At 41.0% G+C, this 21,068-nt stretch overlaps 1 protein-coding gene across 2 annotated transcripts in view; it reads left to right on the top strand.

Annotated features, from left to right (window-relative positions):
- lrmda (leucine rich melanocyte differentiation associated) overlaps positions 1-21,068 on the top strand; it is a 215,525-nt gene that overhangs the window by 124,580 nt on the left and 69,877 nt on the right. For both annotated transcript variants that reach the window (XM_028602683.1, XM_028602682.1), the window contains exons 3-4: positions 17,607-17,733; positions 19,126-19,265. In XM_028602683.1, the coding sequence (XP_028458484.1) occupies positions 17,607-17,733; positions 19,126-19,265 (267 nt within the window). The remainder of the gene's footprint in view (positions 1-17,606; positions 17,734-19,125; positions 19,266-21,068) is intronic.

Raw genomic sequence — 21,068 nt, 5'->3', positions numbered from 1 at the left:
GGGCCATAGAAGCTGCAAGGTCAGGACACACAACTGCAGAACAGAGGGGAGAGAAAATAGGAGGGAATGAAACAGGGAGAAAAGAAAGAAGGACTCTCTCTCTTTCTCTCAACTATCTGTCTTTTCTCCACTGCAGTTCTTTGTGTTGGGCTTCAGACATTTGGGCTTTAACAGTGAAGTTGACCTTATAGTCTACTTTTTTTAAAGATACTTTGATCATTTTAATAACAATGATGATGATAACATTGAAGGGCACCAACCACTAATGCCTCATAGTATATCACGTTGTCAAAATGGTCTCAATACTGCAATATTATACTGAAATGGACTAATGTCATTGTAAGATCAATTGCATGTCAATAACTTACATATAAAGGCTTCATAATATATTTATGTAATGACACAACAGGTTTTAAAATACAGGTCCTCTTTAACAGCATGTTTTCCTGCATAAAATGGTGGGTTTGAGCTCATTGTATACAATGGTATCTACTTTTTCCCTTTCTAAAATTCTTTTGTTTCTGTTATTCACTGTATAATGTATTTATGCATTCAAAGAGTAACTTCTTGCAATATGATTATTTTGTTCTTGTTAAGCTTGGTTAAACTGTCAATGCACATTTGATACCCTCTGACTAGTATTCCTGTCCACCTGTGGTTTAATACAACAGTCTACCACATACTGTACATGTTGAAGAAGTGAGTCTACCAGTGTGTCCTCAATAGTCGGTCAATTTCTAATACAATGGAAATAAATTAAGATGATCCCAAATTCATCCTCTCATGCTTTGCACAATGCACAGCCTCCACAAAGCTCACTTTAGGATTTTGGCTGTGGTTGGGGATTGCGTCTAACTATCTGTGCAAAGAAGATGGAATATGTATGCGCATGAAAGGCCACTGAGGCCATCTGAAAGCAAAGAGTGACCCATGCATCAAAATAAAGCCAAATGTACTATATAGTTTGGTGGGGTGTTTTGGCAGGTCTATCTGTTGATGCCTTTGGCATAGGAACTGATTTATAGTTCAGCATAGGATGTAACCTGTTATGTAACCCCTGTCGTTGTAGCACCACTGCTACAGTAGATGAATATGTTGTACACTATCAGTCCATGTTGTGCATTCATTATGCATCTGATGGAATCATGTTTAGTCCTTCCTTGACATGTTAGTATAAAGCAAAGATTGGAACGCTTGAACTGGAAATTGGTTTGCTATCAAAATTTACTTATATTCTACTAATATCTCCGATACCCCCCTTATAGTATGTGTAATCTAACTACAAATCGAGGAACCTCGATGTGTGTGTGTGTGTGTGTGTGTGTGTGTGTGTGTGTGTGTGTGTGTGTGTGTGTGTGTGTGTGTGTGTCTCCCACATGCGCAGTAGAGCAGCAGAGCGTGTAGTTGCTACATCCCTAGATGGCTGATTGTGGTTCACCGGCTCTGCTACCAACCAGGAGCCTACAAGCCTTTGTAAAGCATCGGGGGCGGGTTCAAAACAGCGACTAGCGACAAATCTAGCAACTTTCTGTAGATTAGAGACGCCAGTATTGTCCTGAGAGAGCGAGGTCTTTCTCTTTTGCGGCCGCAACAGTCACCTCTCTCTGTCACTTCTGACTGAGGAGCAGCAGCGGGCCTACGGGTGCGTCATGTAGCGGGACAGCGCCTTGCATGGCGGCTCCGCCACCATCTGTGTGTATGTGAATGGGTAAATGAGAAGCAAATTGTAAAGTGCTTTGTAAGGTAAAAAGGCCCTATATAAATGCAGTCCATTTACCATTGACTATCAAATTAGTTGTTCTCGAGAACGCTTTGATTGGGCACGCCACCCGACAACGCTGCAAGCGGCAAAACTGGAAACCGAGCGTTTTATAACTGGATTTTTGTGTCACATGTTGTTTGTGAGAATTTGCACAATAAAGTTGTGGGAAAACAAATGGACTGTTCCGAACAGGCACGCGCAACGGTCACTGCACTAGTTACTGTAAATGTAATTTTGGGGTATAATGTTCCTTGCCTCCATTATGTTGTTTTCTGTTAGCTTGCACATCTCCAACTGCTTTACCTTTGAGACCCTTCAAAGACCTAATGAGACATCAACCATACACATGGATGCATGTAAAAAAAAATGCCATTTTACTCCTATTTAATATTTAGCTAAATAGAGTACACTAACTTTGTATCTCCTTCCTATTCCATATTGTGTAATTCTACATAACAAGACCTGGAAATTTTACCTCTTACACAAGACTACAATATCATAGTGGATTTCCATTAAAAGGATGTTGAGCTTGTGGTTAAAATGGAAGGGTCCTCACTGATGATAATGAAGGCTATTTCTACAAATAACAGTAATTACATGTCACCACTTTTTGAAATGTGACAAAGCAGACAATGTTGCTTTTATTGAATTCATTATGTTGACAGGCACTTCATCCTTCCGTTTATCTCCTATTCGTTATGGCCTAAGTGAACGTGTATAAACTGACAACTGCACCTAATGTTGTTATTTTCCATTTGTGGTTTAGATATAATATGAAGCATGTTTTATTTGCTTGTCCATGCACATGTCTGACCTCAGTGGGAAGTACGTATCTTTGGCAAGTCCTGTACTGTTGCTGAAGTGGCTTCACCGCACAGAGATCAAAAGTTCCCTTTCACATCCTGTGTCATTTCTAGCTGGGAAGTATTAATCTCATACAGAGCTTCAGACACCTCTTATCTTGATGGCAGGTTGACATGTGAGGGGATATTTCGTCTTGATTCCAGCAATGAATGCAGCGCACAGGCTATCACTTGGCCCACGCTGCATATGGAAGAGGAGAAATCACACCTTTCTTTCTGTGACTTCCATTTTCATTTGTGCTCTCTCCACTCACTCTTTTCTGTCTCTCTTTTTTCTCTCTCCTGGAAATTATCACCAGCCATGTCAGGAGCCCTGTCGAATGGAGGGGGAGAAATGTGTCACACTGCCTCTTAAGTTTCTGATTGTCTAAATGACACAGAATCTCATCATACAGCTGTCTCCCTTTCTGACACTACAATTACCCATAATTCCCTCTGTCATTCACTGTCTCAAGGTTAGTATTTTCTATTTTGAACAGAGGGTGAGGACATTTACATTTGGAGGCTAGAATAAAAAAGGGACTAAAGAAACACAAAGTGGTGTGTGTGTGTGCGTGCGTGCGTGTGTGTGTGTGTGTGTGTGTGTGTGTGTGTGTGTGTGTGTGTGTGTGTGTGTGTGTGTGTGTGTTTGAAACCCTCCCTCCTTTAACTGGGGATTTCAAAGCTTTAGTCTGCTTATTTAGCAAGCAGAATGGTGTCTGGTTGAACTACAGTGTAACTTAAAATACATATTGTAAATCACCTTTCCCCATTATCTTAATGACTTTCTTAATGACCAAGCACCTCGTTTCAGCTGATGCCATTAATGAGCTTTGGCCACCAAAAAAATAATCCTTGATACTACCCTTCGGGAAGTGGGTGTAGTCTGTTCCTCTTGACAAAGTGTGCTCAGTAAAAATGGTCCATTATCATGCCACGTTTTACTCCATCATCTCTGATATTCTTATATGGTCTCTGGGTTAAACAGTACGTCTTCCCATCCTTTTTACCCATCCCTTGAGTAAAGTGTTCTTCAAAGGTATATATTTCACTGCAAGCTGACAGCCTTGACACCATAATTGACCTGAGAGCTTCCATCTTACTCTTTTGAAATTCTCCGTTGTAATGTGTGTCAACTAGATAAAATGATTCTCATCTCCACCTTTCTTTGGATTTCCATTTGCAACGACGGCTGACTGACTGACTGACTGGCGTAGGCTCCATTATCATTCTGTTTGAATGTCTGTGATCGGGGGGAAAGATGCGAAGGGCTCCATTGTTTGAAACAGGTGGCCACACTTAAGTCCTATACATTTGTCGAGCATGTGGAGCTTTTAGATGGGTTAAATAGTTTGTGATAATGTTAGGTTTTGATTCATTGTGAATAATTCTTTGCACTGCCTGACAGACCGCCTTGTCTGTCTGTCAATGTGTCTTGGTTTCATGGAGACAAAATTGGTTTTAGGCTTTCATTACATTTCCTAATGACCTCCATATTGTTCATCTTAAACTGGAAAATTATCAAGAGTTATAATTGAATGTACATTTTAACCTTTGAGTTCTGCCTATTCTCCAGTATTCTGAATTAAGCAATGCAATTTTCCCTTGTTTTGTATCATACATTTATGAGCAGAGTAGAATGCATTTTGGTCTTATAATTAGATCCCAAAATAATATATGTACACAACAAGGTGTTTTCATATGGGCGTATATATATATAACTGGTTTCAAGCTCATTTAAGTTATTGTTCCCACATGCATCCTAATAACAAATGCTGGATTGTCCCCTTTCCTGTCTTTTTAGAAATGTTGCCTAGTTTATTACCTTCATGTTTTTTTTATTACCACAGGGTTTCTATCACATTTATCATGTCACTTAAATCCACCATCAAAAAGAATGAAACTATTTTTTTTCAGTAACAAAACAAGCACCTTTTTCTTTTCTTTTTTTGCTTCATTTTCACGTGGCTATAAAAAGACATGCTCTGTTTTTGAATGCCATGTCATATTATTAAGTTTCACGCGTGAATCGTGAACCCAAGACATATTTTCTGCCTTCCCTCTGGCTAATTGGGAGATTGTTAGGACTGTCTCTATCCAGAGCCTGATGCCCCCAAATGTGTCAATGTGCTGCTATGCTACTGCTAGATTACATGTCTTCTGGATGGTATGGGGTATATTTTTTTAGAGCTCTGTTATTAGATTAATTAACACTGTATTGACTAACTGTTAGCATTGTGTGATCTTTTCTCAACTTTGGAGACACTCTTTTTCTTGGGTTTTCAATCACAGGAATAATAAAAAATACTTTTTTTAAAGTGCACCATTGGAAAGTGAGAGTTAACACTTAAAGTGGTATCTCTTTTCTTGAAAAGGGTCTTTGAGGAACTTTTATTAGAGCAGTGTACTATGTGTTGAACAAATGTGACCCATGTGTTTATTTTGCCTTTGTCCAAGCTTACAAAGTAGAGGGAGGCTTTATGTGCCTGAGTAAAAAGGTTTCAGGGGAAGCGGCACTTTTTGGGGGTGAAGCTGGGAGGCTAAAACAAGCTTTAAAGAGGGTCCAGTACCACTGAGGTTCACTGGTAAGCCTGTTGGACATCTGGCTTTGTTCCTCTTATAGGCTTCTTATCAGTGGCCTGATGCGGTTGTCCTCTCGCATGTTCCTCTTGTACCTCAGCTGGGCCAATTCGATGGCCTAAGTGCTCAAATTGAGCCATTTTGTCTCACTTTAAAACAAACTAGGACCTATTATGCGTGTTTTTTTTTTTTTTTCATACCCCTCCTCCTTGTATCCCTTCCACGTTAGCCTTGGTCTATGTAGTTTATCAGTCTCCCACGTCTTTCTCTGCTCTGAAGTTTGAAGCACTAGCCTTGTGAGAGGTCAGTGTTTCCACTCCAGCAGTGTCAACTTCAATCTGGGGCGATTTGGTGTGAAATGTGTGCCATGGTGTGGGGGCTTGCAGGTCAAAGCCCCAGTAATTGATGTTGCTTATTCATCTGCTTTTCCTTGTCTACTCTCACCGTAGCACAGCAGCCGTTTTTGTTTGTCGAAATTGTTTGAAGATTTACTGTAGGTCTTAGGGCCCTGAGAAGCATCCCCCTGCTGCACTTTGTCTGTGTTCCTACCTAGCAGGGGGTTCAGCACTGGGGACACACAATGGTGCCTGCACAAAAGAAGCTTTCCCCAACACAAGGCCTGGAGGACATCTCATAGCATGATACTGAGCACTAGGGGACACACAATGGCGGAGGCACAAAGGAGGCTTCTCTTAAGACAGGACTCAGAGGACATGCCACTAGCATGACAAGCAGGGCAGCTCTCACTGTAATTAGCCATGGAGCCAGCCTGACCAATGGCCCTATGAGATCAATGAACTATCAGTAAACAGTATTATAAAACAGAAAGGGAGGGAAGAGGGTTATTGGCAAAAAATTGGTCTTTTGATGCAGCAAACCAAATAAAAACGAGTGGTATAAGGCCCTACATAGGTAAGACAGCCATGCTTGAAAAGCATATACCTCTGTCTGCTGAAATCTTTGGGTCTGCTGATCTCTCTTCCACTCTGTGCCTTTTGAGGAACGCTCCCTGCTAGCTGAGGCGCAGGATGAAATGCTGGATCTGTTTAAGAGCAAAGAGGAACGTAATGATGGAGCCACGTTTAATCTGGCCCTTTAGCATGTCAGGTGGCAGCATGGGTGGTATGTCCTCCAGGGCCTTTGAAGAGGGCTGATTTAGAGAAGAGATTTGGATCATTACACAATAAAGAACACTTCATAAGTACTGAAGTGAGTTGGAGAAATGACGGTTAATGATGTTGACAGCAATTCACCTCTGCTGAATTACAGAAAGATTTGACTCAACTTGCCTTCTTTAATGAGCCTCACTCTGTAAAGGTAATGGGCCAGCGGTAAGACACGGAGAGAGGCTGGGAGGGGAGAAAGTGAGAGAGAGTGGGAGGGATTTATTCTTTTTTTTATTCTCAGGGAGCTCCACTGCTGCCGTGGTTTACGCTGGGCTGATAGGCTATCACATACTTCCCTTTAAGCTGTCTTGTCAGGGAACTACAGAGACAGAAAGGCCATCCTCAGTAAAGAGAGACTGCTAGTGCAGCAAGGTTGTCTGATCTCCATTCTTAAGATGTTTCCAAAGCTGTGTTTCTATCTTTATAGACTGTTAAAATAAATGTCCTGCTTGCTTTTTGCATTGTGACTGGTGCATACTATATAAAAGTAACTTTTGGATAGTGCGTAACTTGCATTCAGATAGTCTGCAATTGCACTTTGCCATTGTGAAGTTTGCCATAATGTAAAGGGTGTTCGCCCAATAAATGTCCATCATTTACTATGGTTTTCTTCTGTCTTCTGAATTTAATTTGCTTGGATCAAATAAGCCTATTTACATTCTTCTGGAGCAAGGACACTGATTCCTGCCTGCAGCTCGTTTGCTGTTTTTAATCATGCATGTTTATGTGCAAGTTTGTGACAAAAAGCTTAACTGACAGCGCGACTGTTGATTTGCAGTTCTATTTTTATCCATATCTGCTGTCATCCCATCAAAGTAACATATCTGTCTGTGTCTTTGAATGGCTCACGCTGAATGATAAATATGTACATCCAAACTGGGATTCAGTGGCAATTATGCATTGACAGAGATGTCACAGAGAATGTAACATTTAAATTAAAATGATGGCATTCAATTTCAAACTGCCTTGTGCGGTGACATGTTCTATTATCTCCTTTTGAGGTGTAAGACGAGGCAAAAACAACAGCGATGAACGAAGGAACTATCCCAAAGGTCAAATCAATAACTTTGTTGTTTCTCTGCTTTTTCTTGTTGGCACACCTACATGTCAATCACTAATCATATTAATAGACATGTTAGAGCCAAAGCACACTCCTTGTTATTGTCATCTTGGAAGATCTCAACATCCTCGTTACATTACCAGATTTCGAAGGCCCTGAAAACCTTGGAGCTTCTAGTAAATGGAGTAGCAAGCTGCAATGAAAACATATGATATGACAATATTGATACGTTACTACATTTATATTCATTCCTCTATGATGATTTTAGCAATGTTCTATGTTGTACGTGGGAGTGCTGCAAGCTCTAACTCAGACGGGGGAAAATACAAGGCTTGATATTTTAATTGGCAGGAATACTTGTCTAATTATCACTTTTCTGTTTGCTCTTCATGCTGAGATTATGTAATTATCTTTTTGAAACATTGTGGAACGATATTGCTTTTTTGTGTGTCATTTCTGAGATGCCTCTGTACCTGACACTCAGCAAGCCACTTAATAATATGCTAGAACGGCAGCTAATTATATCATAATAATGGCTTGATGAAAGCAATAAGGCAGGCCGGTGAATGAATGATAGCGCTGTTAGACTGCTCAAGTTATATCTTTATCTCAAATAATTGTAATCACACTAAACAGGAAGTTCTTTAATTACGCCTGTGTTTATTCATTAGGCCAAAAGAATTTGGAGCCTTTGCATTTGTTATCGTTATGCAAATCGCGGTTCATACTAAATGATATGTTTCTCTGCAATGATATTTTCAGCAAATTGAATCCCTTATCAAGTTAATTACTCCATGTTAACAAGCCCCCCAAGCTAGGGTATCCCAATTAAAGACTACACCTGTTCTATTTGTGGGATTTGTATTTGTTACGTGTGTCATTACATGTTCTCCTGCAGAGCACAGGTTTGTCAGGGGGGAAGAACCACTAGTTAGACCCCTTACTGGGCTTCCAGATTTCATCCTGTTTCGACAAACGTTCTAGGCTGACTGGTGTCATCTAGTTATGGGATCCTTTGCAGAAAAGAGGCAGGAGCACAGCTGACACATGCATCCGCAGGACCTGCGGAGGGGGTAGATGGGTGATCTAACGGAGGGCGCGCCGGAGCACCAGCAGCGGCAGCATCAACAGCAGCCGTAGACTGCTTTCGAAACTTTTTAATTAGCACTAATTACCTTTGCAGGAAAATGTTGAGGCTTGAAAGGATTTGTGTCAGCAAGTGGGAGATCAAAGATTGTGGTGCTGTGCATTTTAATCTGAACACTGAGGGGTAATAGGGAGCTGTTTGTGTGTTAGAGAGAGGGAAGGAGGGAGAGAGGGTGAGAGGAGGAAGCGAAGCATCCCAGGTGGTACTTGAGCAGTCTACCTCTAGTAATGCTGTCTACCGATCACACCACAGGTCCCGTCACATTATAAAATTTTCCACTAATATAAAGAAATTAACTTTTTTTATGGTTTAATTGAATCATGGCTTTCCCTCACTTTGTTCATTTTCTCCTTTATCTGTGTGCATGCATTCCTCAGTGTCAGTATGTGCAAACGCCTGTGATTTTGTGTGCACCGCTTCATCAGACTGACAGGCATTTCATAGAGGTGGTTTTTTAATCCATGCCTGGACATCACTGTGGCAGGGTCATCCATCAGACTTCAAGACAACATCGATCATTTGCCATGAAGAGAGCGCGGGGTAGTGATTATTTGCTATTAGGTGGATGCTGAGGCATACAAATGGCTGGCAGTTGACAGTTGAACTCACTCAAACGTAATGCGGGATGGCTCCCCCTCTCAGGGAAATGTTGACAAGCACTGAGCCTGAACACTGTAATGACAGAGCGTACAGGCAGACAGGGCACTGAGGGATTTTCCATCACAGATCACAGCATATATTATTTAATGGTCCCTTTATTTTATTGCAAGAGTACATGGGTTAATTTCTAGTTAGATATTCTGTATAAATATATTTTATATTTGTGCATTTTTTTTTACATATGAAAACTTTGTTTAATGTGGAGTGTACTCATAGCAATAGACCTTGGCTGATTGACCCTGTCACTATAATGTTGTAGTATTATATACACTTAAAGTGAGGCTGTGTAGAATGCATGATAGCTTGTTTGTGCCGCATTGATGTCCTCACTGACTGAGATGCCATCAGTGAATTGATTTTCAGCTCCTGCTCTCTGAGAGAGGCGGGTATTTGTCATGTGGATAGACAACTAATCTTTCAATACAAACATTTACAAGACGCATGGCCATACTGTGAGCACAGTCCAGGCACTATGAGGGAAGTGTTGTATAGGCTCTGAAGGAGCTTGGCTTCACTAGCAATACTGCTCGCCTCCCTTGTCTAATGATGTATTTCACAGTGTACAATTTAGTGTTGTACATGGGAAGCAGCTGTCATTCTGTCTGGCCATGTAACAAACCTCACTTGCTGGAACTTTAAAAGAGATGTCCACCTTTCTGCAGTGAGCTCTTCATTTCTTTCTTCACTGGGAAAGGAGCAACTCTCTCCTACCTCTCAATCAGGTCATTGTTGGAGCTTAGACTTCATCCCAGGCAAAACCAGGGTCAAGCAAGGCTTATGAGTTTGGACCTGACAGGAATGTCTGTCAAGTCCTTATCCCTTGGTCAGGGTTGATCCAGGGTCATTAATCAGACAGGGATTGGAGATGCAAGAAGAAGCATGAGGCCAGGTGATGCTGACCTCAGTACAGTAGCTTTGATTTTGTCTGGCCCTGGCCCTGGCTCTTTGTGTGTGTGTGTTTTGTGTGTGTGTGTGTGTGTGTGTGTGTGTGTGTGTGTGTGTGTGTGTGTGTGTATGTGTGTGTGAATTGACAGGATCAGTCCTTGTCTAGTCTCGCTTTGCCAGACCTTCCTCCACCGTGGCGCTGTGGAGGAGGGTCTGGCTAGTCCACACAGCATTCCGGGATGGGAGAAAAACGTTCACTGGTTTATTGGCATTTCTTTAAACCAATCACAATCGTCTTCGGGGGGGAGCCGCTGCGAAATAGCCTCAGAAAGGAACTTGTTTTGGTGGAACATGTACATTCAAAAGTTGTTTTAGTCGTGCAACAGAAAACTCAGACTGGACAGATAGTCTAGCTAGCTGTCTGGATTTACCCTGCAGAGATCTGAGAAATGGTTAACCAAAGTCCTCATAAATCCACCGGAGTTTAAAATGCCAACATAAAGGAAGCCTAAGGCAACGGAAAACCAGCCTAAATGAGTGAAATCCGGCGGAATTTCCGTCGGCAACGGCGCAATCCCGGAAGTGGAACGTCAAGGATATAGACTATTCCCTGTCTGATTCACAGTGCTCTCAGCCCCTCTGTCAGCGCTAATGACATTGAGAGAGAATATTAACCTCACACACTCAGCAGGAAATATCCACAGGGGTAGTCTATAAATCAGACACTGCAGGATCCACAGTGGTATTATCATTCAAACACACCGAAGCTAGCTTTAAATGTTCAACAGACGGACCATGGTGTAGACATTTTCAACAATTTAGTCTGCACTTCTCACATAATAACATCATATAGCATGAAGTAATGATTGCTAATATTTAACTGCTTCATCAACAAAGAACTTTGCTAATTATATTTCACAGATTTCTTCTTGCTTGAATTTTTTATGCTCTCTAAAAAGATATTTTTTTGTTTTGCAAATGATGTAACCCTGTGTAAAGTTCTATCTGACATACCACCTCCAATTGACAGCTTTGTAGGCTATCAGGAGCAAGCATAGCGCAATATTCAAAACAGATTAAGACTGAACCCACATAAAGAAGAGATTTGCTGGCGGCGCCAAACGTACTCTAATGATTTGCATTGCCATTAATAGTAATTTGCAGTTGCCTAGGAGGAGACGTGTAATCCCCTTCTCATGTGTGAATTGACATGCATTCAGGGAAGGCTATGTGTGTCCTGGACCTGTGATCTTTAAATGACTGCCACCTGAGGCCTGGCAACACAGAGAGAGGAGTGCCACACTTAGCAGTGACTGTCTACATGTGAGGGAGATAGGGGGGTGAGAAAGGGAGAGCTGTTGGGGAGATAGAGACAGATAATGACAGTCTAATTCACCATTGCCATCAGAGATGCATGTACAGAGCTGCGTATAGGCCATAAACTGTAGCTGGAGGGAAGAGTGCTGGAAAAGACCTGATCAGCTCTGTGTGGAGGTGGTAGGAGGGATGTTGAGGGGTTGCGGGGCATTCATTTGCTTTACAGATAATGTCATCTTATTTACCACGAGCTAATCCTGATAATGTTTTGATGCTGTGTTTTGGTATTTTTTTTATGTTTATTTGTGTTAGAGTGATGAAATAACTACTAACTAATGGATACTTTGTGTATTAATAGTCTATATGTTATCCTCAATTATTTTGCTTTCACAAAGCTGAATAACTATTATCCTTTCACACTCACCACCACTCTTTTACACTGCAAAAACATCAGTTCTGTCTACACACTATTTAACATTTTGAGGTTTGTTTTTGTTAAACTATAAAATATCAAAACATTGGGTGAAATACATCTACTTCTTGGCTACTTCTAACCCTAGTCCTTTTTTTTTAAGTGTCAGTAAACGACATAAATATGAACATTATTCCAGTTGTATTATGGTATTTAGACTTAATTCTGAAAATAAGTATATTTCTATTGGAAACTATCAGATAATTACTTTGATTGTTTTAAGACAAAAAAAAAATGCCGATCTGGGAATATATGGTGTATATAGCTTATTTCCTGAATTACTGATTAAGATTGAGATATATGTTTCAGTGTACAGATTGGCAACAACCATCAGAATATTTCTTGACTATTTCAGGCAGCATAGTTCTCCCGCCTCCTGCCTCCCTCTCTAACCAGCCCTCCTCCATTCACCTTTCTTATTAAGTTTATTAAAGCCAGTCCGCATACTGGCTTTCCCAGGTCCAGTTCCTTTTCCCATTCATTACAGTACCTTATCCTGGCAGGCAATCTGATGTGTGCTCTGAATAGTCCATTATGCACCTATGAAGGCCATCATGGCACCAGTATTGGTCAATTCATCAAACATTTATCTGTTGCCTTCTGAACAGGACGTCATTATGCCTGTCACTCTGCAGCTCTGGCCCTCCATTTAGAAAAACAGTGCTTTGCTTTTCTGCATCACTCCCACCCTTGAGAGGACATCAGCCCTTTAACTGTAGACTGCAGCTGAGGGCTCTCCAGCTTTTCAAAGTGTTTGTTCTTTTTTGATATACATTAGACTCAGGAACTTTTTCAGTATTGCAGTGCTAGCTCCAGGGATGTTGCCTCTGTGATCTTTATCGCCATTTCAGTAATGTGGAAGACTTTCAAGGTTGTTTTACGTTATGGCTCTGTGATATACAGCTGAGACAAACTCCACATTTGGCCTATCGTCTTCAGAGTTTCTAAAAACTATGATTCATCTAGGCAACAGTTTGAAAAGCAACAGACATAAGAAGGGAGACTGTGCAACACATGTAAAAGAGCCAAGGCTGGCCTTCTCCATTTTTCATCTGCTGCCTGAGGATATATGACATGACACTAGCGCACACCATTGGCAGGAGTGACTGACATTTCAGCCAATAATAGTCAAGAGTTTTCCTCCGTCTGTTGTCAGCAGTGGTTCATCAATCACTATGTCTGCATTAGTATTAGTGTATTGATCTGGCACGGCTGCTCTTTGGGTCAGTGTCTCCTCTCCAGTGTCCTTGTCTGGTGTCTCACATCCTCCCCTGCTTCCTGTGCTGTGTTTCTGCTCCAGCTAAATATTGGTATATGTACCTTGTGTGTTCAGTAGACAGGCTCTTAGCAAATAATGGAAATTTCAACACATGCATGCACTACTTATGTAAGCTCGAAAGCACACACACTAATACACACAGGGCCGTATGATGTATGATGGTGAGCTTACACAGGCTAAGTGGTAGTCAAAGTGTAAAGACAGCCAGGGTGAAGTATTAGCTCTGACAATGAGGCTGATCATAATTATCTTAACAAGGAGAGGATTCATTGCCTCACCTCGTTAGAGCTATCGCCTGTCTCCGTCTCTCTCTCTTGCTAGTTAGAGGTTTATAAAAGCGCATTTGATCACACGTTACTATAGGAATCATAATTTAAATTTGTACAACGATGTGATGCAATATGATGCGAGAGTAAATAATTTTTCCTATAATATTTGTAGGAATGTCTCTTATTGTTTTTAGCTATTAATATTAGGGCTGTCAAAATTAACGCGTTCATTTTTGCGGTAATTTTTTAATATTTAAAAAATTAACGAAATTACGTTTGTTTACTTCATGTGGCGGCTGAGAAACGTAATACGTCTCCATAACAGCAGGCGGTGCTACTCTGTATTGTTGCCCAAGTAATGAAAACCGGCAGCTGATTGGACGAACGCGTTACATGGGTTTGTTTTCTCCGGATATTGAGAGCCAGACTGTCATGGCGGCCGTTCAGAATACGATCTCATATTGTACTAAAATAGTTCACTGAAACGTGTTTCTGAAAACATTTTAAGCGAGAAATAGGCCGTGATGCAGTTGCTGAATCTGTCTTCATTTCAGCTCAACAAAGGTCAGTTTAGAAGATTTTCGTCAGATTTTGAGACTCTAGTCACCTCATTGCGCTCGCCATTTCCGGGTGAGTCCCGACTGCCCTGCCGCCGACTGAACTCTCGGCTCGGTGGAGATGAACTGAACTCTCGGCTCGGTGGAGATGAACTGAACTCTTGGCTCGTTGGAGATGAACTGAACTCTTGGCTCGTTGGAGATGAACTGCTCCTCGCCTGTAAAGTAGACGAGAGCAGGCGACAGCAGCCGGGGACGGTGACAAAAAACTGCTCTCAAGTCAGACAGTTTCTAGCCGTTTCCAGCAGCCTTCAGCAGGACTAAGCCAAATTGTTGCTGCTGTTGTTCTGAAAGATATTAAACATTCTGAACTTAGCAGAACCTTTCCTTGTTTGTTTTTTTTCTTCATATTTGCAAAGTTAAGTGATTTAGCATTTAAATATCCATTATTACAAGCTTCAGTCTCAATTTAAAAAAGCGATTAATCGCGATTAATTACAGCAAATTGTGCAATTAATTAGTTAATTTTTTTTAATCGATTGACAGCCCTAATTAATATACATGAAGATAAGTGACTGCCAGTTTTTATCTGTGGAATTACATTAGCAGATGTATAAAACAAGCCAAAATTGTAGCCGTAGTAGTAATAGTAGTAGTATTGACCATTGCAGTTGAACTTAAGATGCATTACTAAATATTTCCATTATCACTATCATCAAAACATTTTTGATCGAGGTGAATTACATCAAAATAATGCTAATATTAGAAGAAAAAAATTTATTTCCTGTAAAAACTGTGTGTTGTGTGTTTTGCCTGTTTGCTATTTACCAAACCTGTACAGCATTGGGACTCAAGTCAATTATGCTCATTAGTTTTGTTAAAAGCAAAGCTGCCCCCCTTTTTTAAGAAGTGAAGGACTTTTACTGCAGTGGTTAAACTTTGTTAGTTTTCCAAGCCACACATTAAAACAAGAAAGCTTATAAAAAGTAATGAAACCAGCTATAGAAATCTGCAGAGGGAGCACAGAAAGCTGAAGTATTAGAAGTTCAATCCCTGCACTGTAGTTAATGCTGGATGGGACTCAGTGGCTCTCCCCTGGCTGTGAATTTAACTGATTAAATCAGCCAGTGCACGCAGCAGTGGTGACATGAAAACAACAATTAATAAGGCTCCCTCCTGTGCCATGCGGCTCCCTTTAACCGAGCAGCTAATAACATAACCCACAGGACTGCAGCCCTTCATACACACACACACACAGACACACACAGACACACACGCGCACCGCGCGCGCACACACACACACACACACACACACACACACACACACACACACACACACACACACACACACACTTACAGGTGGCAATAGTTAGTTAGCAATCTCTGTTCACTGAAAATGCAATAATGTTTATCCAATAGGGTTTGTGCCTAACTACACATTGACAAAGAATATATTTGCAGATAAATTGCATGTTGTTATTCAAATTCCCTGTCAATACAAACACAATAACTGTGCTTAGAAAAATAAAGTTGTTTTTTAATAGCTAGTTTGGGCAAACAGCCGTGTAATATATTACACGGATATATATATATATATACCAGCTAAAATCATGGAAAATCTAAAAGTAAAAGTATGGTACAGTAGCATAAGGCCATACTTCTACTAGATTTTTCATGATTTGAAGGATTTTTTTTTTTTAAGTCCAAGAGAAACAACAGTACAGTAAGTTGACCAAAGAGTAATTAAAAAAGCAAAAAGTTATAATGAAATTCATAATTTTTGCCATCTCTATAGATTTAGTATACTAGCTTAATGGAACTTTTTGCTTTCATAAATGAGAAGCAGCATGGGAAAATAACAAGCAAACAGAGTAGTTTTCATGAAACTGGCACATCTCTCTATTCATCCATCTTGCCAGTGCATTAATCAGACCTGATAAGAGGTTGTCAGTTAGTGGCTTTGCCAGCACACTGGCTAGGTGCTCTAAGCTGTTGTGGGTATCAAGTGTGCGTGTTTGCAAAATGTTGATGTCTTTTGAAATAAGGCAGCACAGTCAGCCTCTCTCGCAAGTCTACAGTGAATTGCCTATTTGTTGTTTTTCACCTGCGAAGATAGTTTCAACATTTTGCTTTGTAGTTCAAAGTTGCTGCCAGTGTGTCCACTCCAGGCCAAAGGACTACGTCTAGGTGGAGTACAAGCTGATTGGCCAGAAAAAGCAAACAAGACAAAGCAGATGGAGTGACTAACTAAAGTGCCTAATAAATGGCTACTTACTGACTAATTAGTTGGACAAGTCAGCATCTTAATAGATCCAGGTGTATTTTTGTACACTACATTATATTGCAAGTACTCCTTCCTTTCTTTTTCAGTATCTATTTACTTTTCCGTAGTGAATGTGACTGTACATTATGCCCTGACCTACGAAGCTTCTTCGTCCCTGCCATGCATATGCAGATTGTCATGATAAATTTACCTAGCTCTATGTTGGTTTGTATTATGGCAGCCATTGACACTAGGCAGATCCAGCGAGGAGCAATAGTTCACGCTGCAGTTTGTCATGTTGCGATGTGACACTTTTCACTGGAATTTATATTTATGTAACCTAATGTTAAGGTTTTTTTGAAACATTCTGTACTATACTTATAATGTACAATTTATAAAATTCAGAGCTTGGAGTAAATAATTATTACTGTATACTGAAATATATTGAATAAATTGAAAAAGCCTGTGTTAAATTAAAAGTACCTGTTGGGTGAACTGTAAGGAATAATTCTTAAGAGGTATACACTCAGTATGTGTCAGGTTCTGGCAGATTTAAATGTCAATGAAGTCACCCAGGACACTTTAACATGGCATGCTGACAGTGTGAAGGATTAGACAACACACACACATTGCCTATGTGCACCTTCCATGACTTGAACTTTGCAGAGCCCTAACATTACTCCTAACATCACCCTCCATCATTTTTATGCCTGTGTGAATGTGTATGTGTGTGTGAAAGAGACAGAGAGGGAAAGAGTTGAGAGGACCCTTCACCCCTCTTTGCAATTTGTCATAAAAAAAGAGCGGAAAGGCCTCCTTTGAAAAAAAAGAAAGAAAAGTCCTTTGATGTCAAAATACCAACACTAACCCCTATCGTGGTAGAGTTGCAAAAAAAGTTTCCCTTCCATTCCATCTGTGATTGCGAGTGTATTCCGGTTCCTCTGTGAAAATGATGGATGACAAGTTAAATTTGTGTCTGGGGAGTGAAGGTGAACTGTGACAGAGTGATTTGTCTTGGGAATGGAGGGTTAGGGTCAGGCGAAACTGGGCGCCTCAAGGCACAAGACATTGACAAATTCATCCTGCCCGCCGCATTTCTGAAGCCTTTTGTTTTGAATCCTGGCTACTCACAAGTGACCCCCATCCCTCATCCTGCCAGCTGCTGAAGGATGCCTCACCATGCCAGGGGAGCTCAGCACCACTAATTCTTGTCATTCACTTCCCTGACAGGCCCAGACCCATACTCTCCCAGTGTATGAAAGAGGGAGGCTGAAATATTTATTTCTGCACAATAACGGCTGACCAGATTTAGAGCCATAACAGTTTACTGTTGCCTTATCATTGCAGGTCACTGGCGGGCCTCAAAATGTTCATTGAGCTGGAAGAGCTGGTCGTTGACAACAATCTGCTTGGAAACGACCTCCGGTTGCCCAGGTTACCCAACCTCCACACCCTAACACTCAATAAGAACCACATATCCTTTCAAACTAATCACTCACTCTATTTCTCATTTTAATTTGCAGCCAACTTAGCAGACATATATCACAGGCATCAGTATCAGAATCAACAGTGCATTTTGTTTACATTCATATGTCTGTACAACCTGCCTTTGTCTCCGAGCACCAGTTTTTAATGTTGTGCCATTGCAGGGAGCACTGTGTGTTGCACAAGAGAGTGGAGGAACTTGGCTGTCACAGAGCTCCACACACGACTAGTTTTTGAACCACAGGGACCTCTAGTGGAATCAGATTTTAGAGTCAACATAAGAGGTGTGATTTTGTTTTCGCAGGGAATGAAATAATGTTGAATTAAAACTACACCCTAAGAATAAGACATTATCTAGTGTGATGTATTTGCTGTTTGGTGATATCAGTTATTTAAAATTTTAGAGAATCAAATCAGGGTTTTTCACATTTGAATCAGTTGCTTCATGCTTTATTACTCTGCTTTAACTCGCTGAAATAAAAATTAATCAGTTATTTAATTTGTCACTAAAAGCACAAGAACATGCTCATATTTTCCCTCATTGATTATAACGGCCCTGTGTGTTCTACTTGCCACCCAAAGTAAACGACAAAAACCAGAGCTCCGCACAGCCACCCTAAATTCAACACATAGACACATTGCTAGGCTGTTTAGGATCAGTCAAAAATGTGTGAACTTCCCTTCGAAGCTTGCAATGTGTCCTGTTTTCCTCTGGTTATGCAGATCCTACTGGGTAACGATGTTCACTCTCTCACACACATTCACACATGCATACACACAGACTTCCAGAGTCAACATTAAAACTGGGGCTCCTTGAAGTGTGCGTCTGGGACTGTGTGCTGAGTTTGGTTGTGAAGTGGTCGGCACATGCTAATAGGCCAATTATGTACATCCTGTCGTGGCACAGTGCCATTTTAAAGCTCGAGCACTGCATTAGTGCAGTTGTAGTTTGACACTTTGGGGCTCAATTTTCCAAGTGAATGTATTAGTGATGAATGTGCCTGCTTAGGGGCTGTTTGTTTTTACCACGTTTTGCAAAACTTTTCCACAGCACGGCTCTGGGAAGCACGGACTGTTTGAACCACAGGGCATCCATCATTTTGTCACTGTTCTGCACCCGGCCACCTAGGAAATGAAAGAGATCGAGAGAAAGGGAGAGAGAGCAGCAGCCAAATTGTATCACTACTATATGCCAAAGCCTGCACCTTAAATTGCCCCTCTGTCTGCCCAGTCTCACAAAGCCAGTGACTAGTCCCTTTGAGCACCTCAGTAAATTTGACAGTGACATGTTTTAGTGCAGACAGGCATGGGAGGGGCTGTGTGGGGAGTAAATGCTAATGTAATTAACAGCGCTAGGTCCTTGACATCCGCCCTTTGACACCTGACTGATATCGAGGCTCTGCTGGAACACTTGGCTGATGTGACCCCGTCACTGGAGTACCTAAGCCTGCTGGGAAATGAGGCCTGCCCCAACCAGCTGGTCAGCCCGGATAAGGATGAGGATGACTACCAGAGATACAGGTCAGTTACTACATGGACTGTGATGATGTTACACATAGATAAGGAACAGATAATACTCTGACTCTGATAGATAGATAGATAGATAGATAGATAATGTGTGTGTGTGTGTGTGTGTGTGTGTGTGTGTGTGTGTGTGTAGATTGTGTGTGTGTGTGTGTGTGTGTGTGTGTGTGTGTGTGTGTGTGTGTGTGTGTGTGTGTGTGTGTGTGTGTGTGTGTGTGTGTGTATATTTTCAGTCAGACAGTTTTGATGCTAAGCTATTCAGAGTGATAGCTTTTTGTAAGTAATGGATTTGGAGTTGTTCCCTTTTTTTAACATTCAGCCCCCTACATTTCACAAGCAGACTGGATTCAACCACATCACTCTAAAAGCTTTGTCAACTGGCCCCTCTACACTCCAGTTTGCAAAATGGATTTCATGTGTGACTAGTCACCACCACAAATGAGTGTTTACTACCCTGCCTTACCAGAGCAGATGATGCATTAAACATCAAGCTAGGCCTCAAGCCATGCAATATGACCACCATTTGTCAGGCTCCTTTACATGAAATGCAATAAAAGGCGAAAAGCATACTCTCTTTTGTCTGTTTTAGCCCTAAGTGCTTGTTTCTGACTCTGCGTTGCCTATTAATCATTTACCACTCATGCCTTTCTTGAATAATCCTTCTTCTCTCTTTTTGTCTCCCTTTCTCCCCCTCTCTCCCTTTCCCTCCCCTTCTCCCTTTCTCCGCCTCTCCTCACATGCTTATCTTGCTGTTGAGGAAAGCTGTTCTGTTTTGACTGACAACGTCTAGGGTCCTGTAATGTAATATTCATAATGTGTCACATAGTAAAACATCAATTTGAGCGTGATGCAGATTTCATGTCTGACAAGGTTAGGCTGTATGCAGGTCGTGACAGCACTGGCCTTGGGCAATAAATACCCAGCCCAATGCCTCGGGAGATCTTGGTCTCTCAAGTGAAAGACCCTGGTGCATTGCATCGGTGCCCCAATTAGCGCAATGACATAGAAACATAGTATTCATTCACATATTATTGTGTAGTCTGCGGGAAGGTTAAATGTTGTCCTGTTCTTAGCCGACCATGCGTACGTGCAGTAGCCATTTGTAGTACTGCAATAACACAAAAGTTCAAGGCTGTAATATTATACAGTATGTTCACAATGGTTCCTGATTATGTGGCATTGTGCTTATAGGACACTGTGTCCTCAGAAAACTGTCTGTGTGAGTATAACTCAACCTTTGTCTTTTCTCTCTGTTTCTGTGATACGCTGTATAAAGATTAACATAGTGTATATGTGACATTTTAACCTCTTATCTTGAGGAAAGATATCAGTTTGTCTGATCTCCTTTTGTGGCGGATCAGAGAGCTTGTGCCTGAGGTGCCTCAACCACCAGCTGTACTTTGTGTTCTAAATGCCATACATGCAGCTGCATAATAATTACCCACAGTGTCTATAAATATTCTTCTTTTGCTTTTATCTTCCATAGATGTAATACATAAAGTACAATGATTGTACAATGATCCTAACATTAAGTCGTTCCAGTTAACTATTAGCTTAACCTTATTGCACAGTGCAGAGAAGGTCAGCTGAACAACAACTATAAAATGTGTCTGTCTGTGTAGTTGGAATTTACCTGCTAAATACAGTACAAATATGGAGAATAGTGTTTCCAACAAATACATTAATATTTACTTGTGTTTAAATGTATGTGTGTGAGTTTTTCCAGTCATTATGGTTTAAGGACTTCTCTCACAGAAATTCTTCTTGTCCAACTATGTAACTACTATAGACCAGTGGTTC

Source organism: Perca flavescens, chromosome 17 (genome assembly GCF_004354835.1).
Source record: "Perca flavescens isolate YP-PL-M2 chromosome 17, PFLA_1.0, whole genome shotgun sequence".
Taxonomy (NCBI): Eukaryota; Metazoa; Chordata; class Actinopteri; order Perciformes; family Percidae; genus Perca; species Perca flavescens.
The sequence above is the reverse complement of the archived record's forward strand: the minus strand, read 5'-3'. Positions and strand labels throughout refer to the sequence as shown.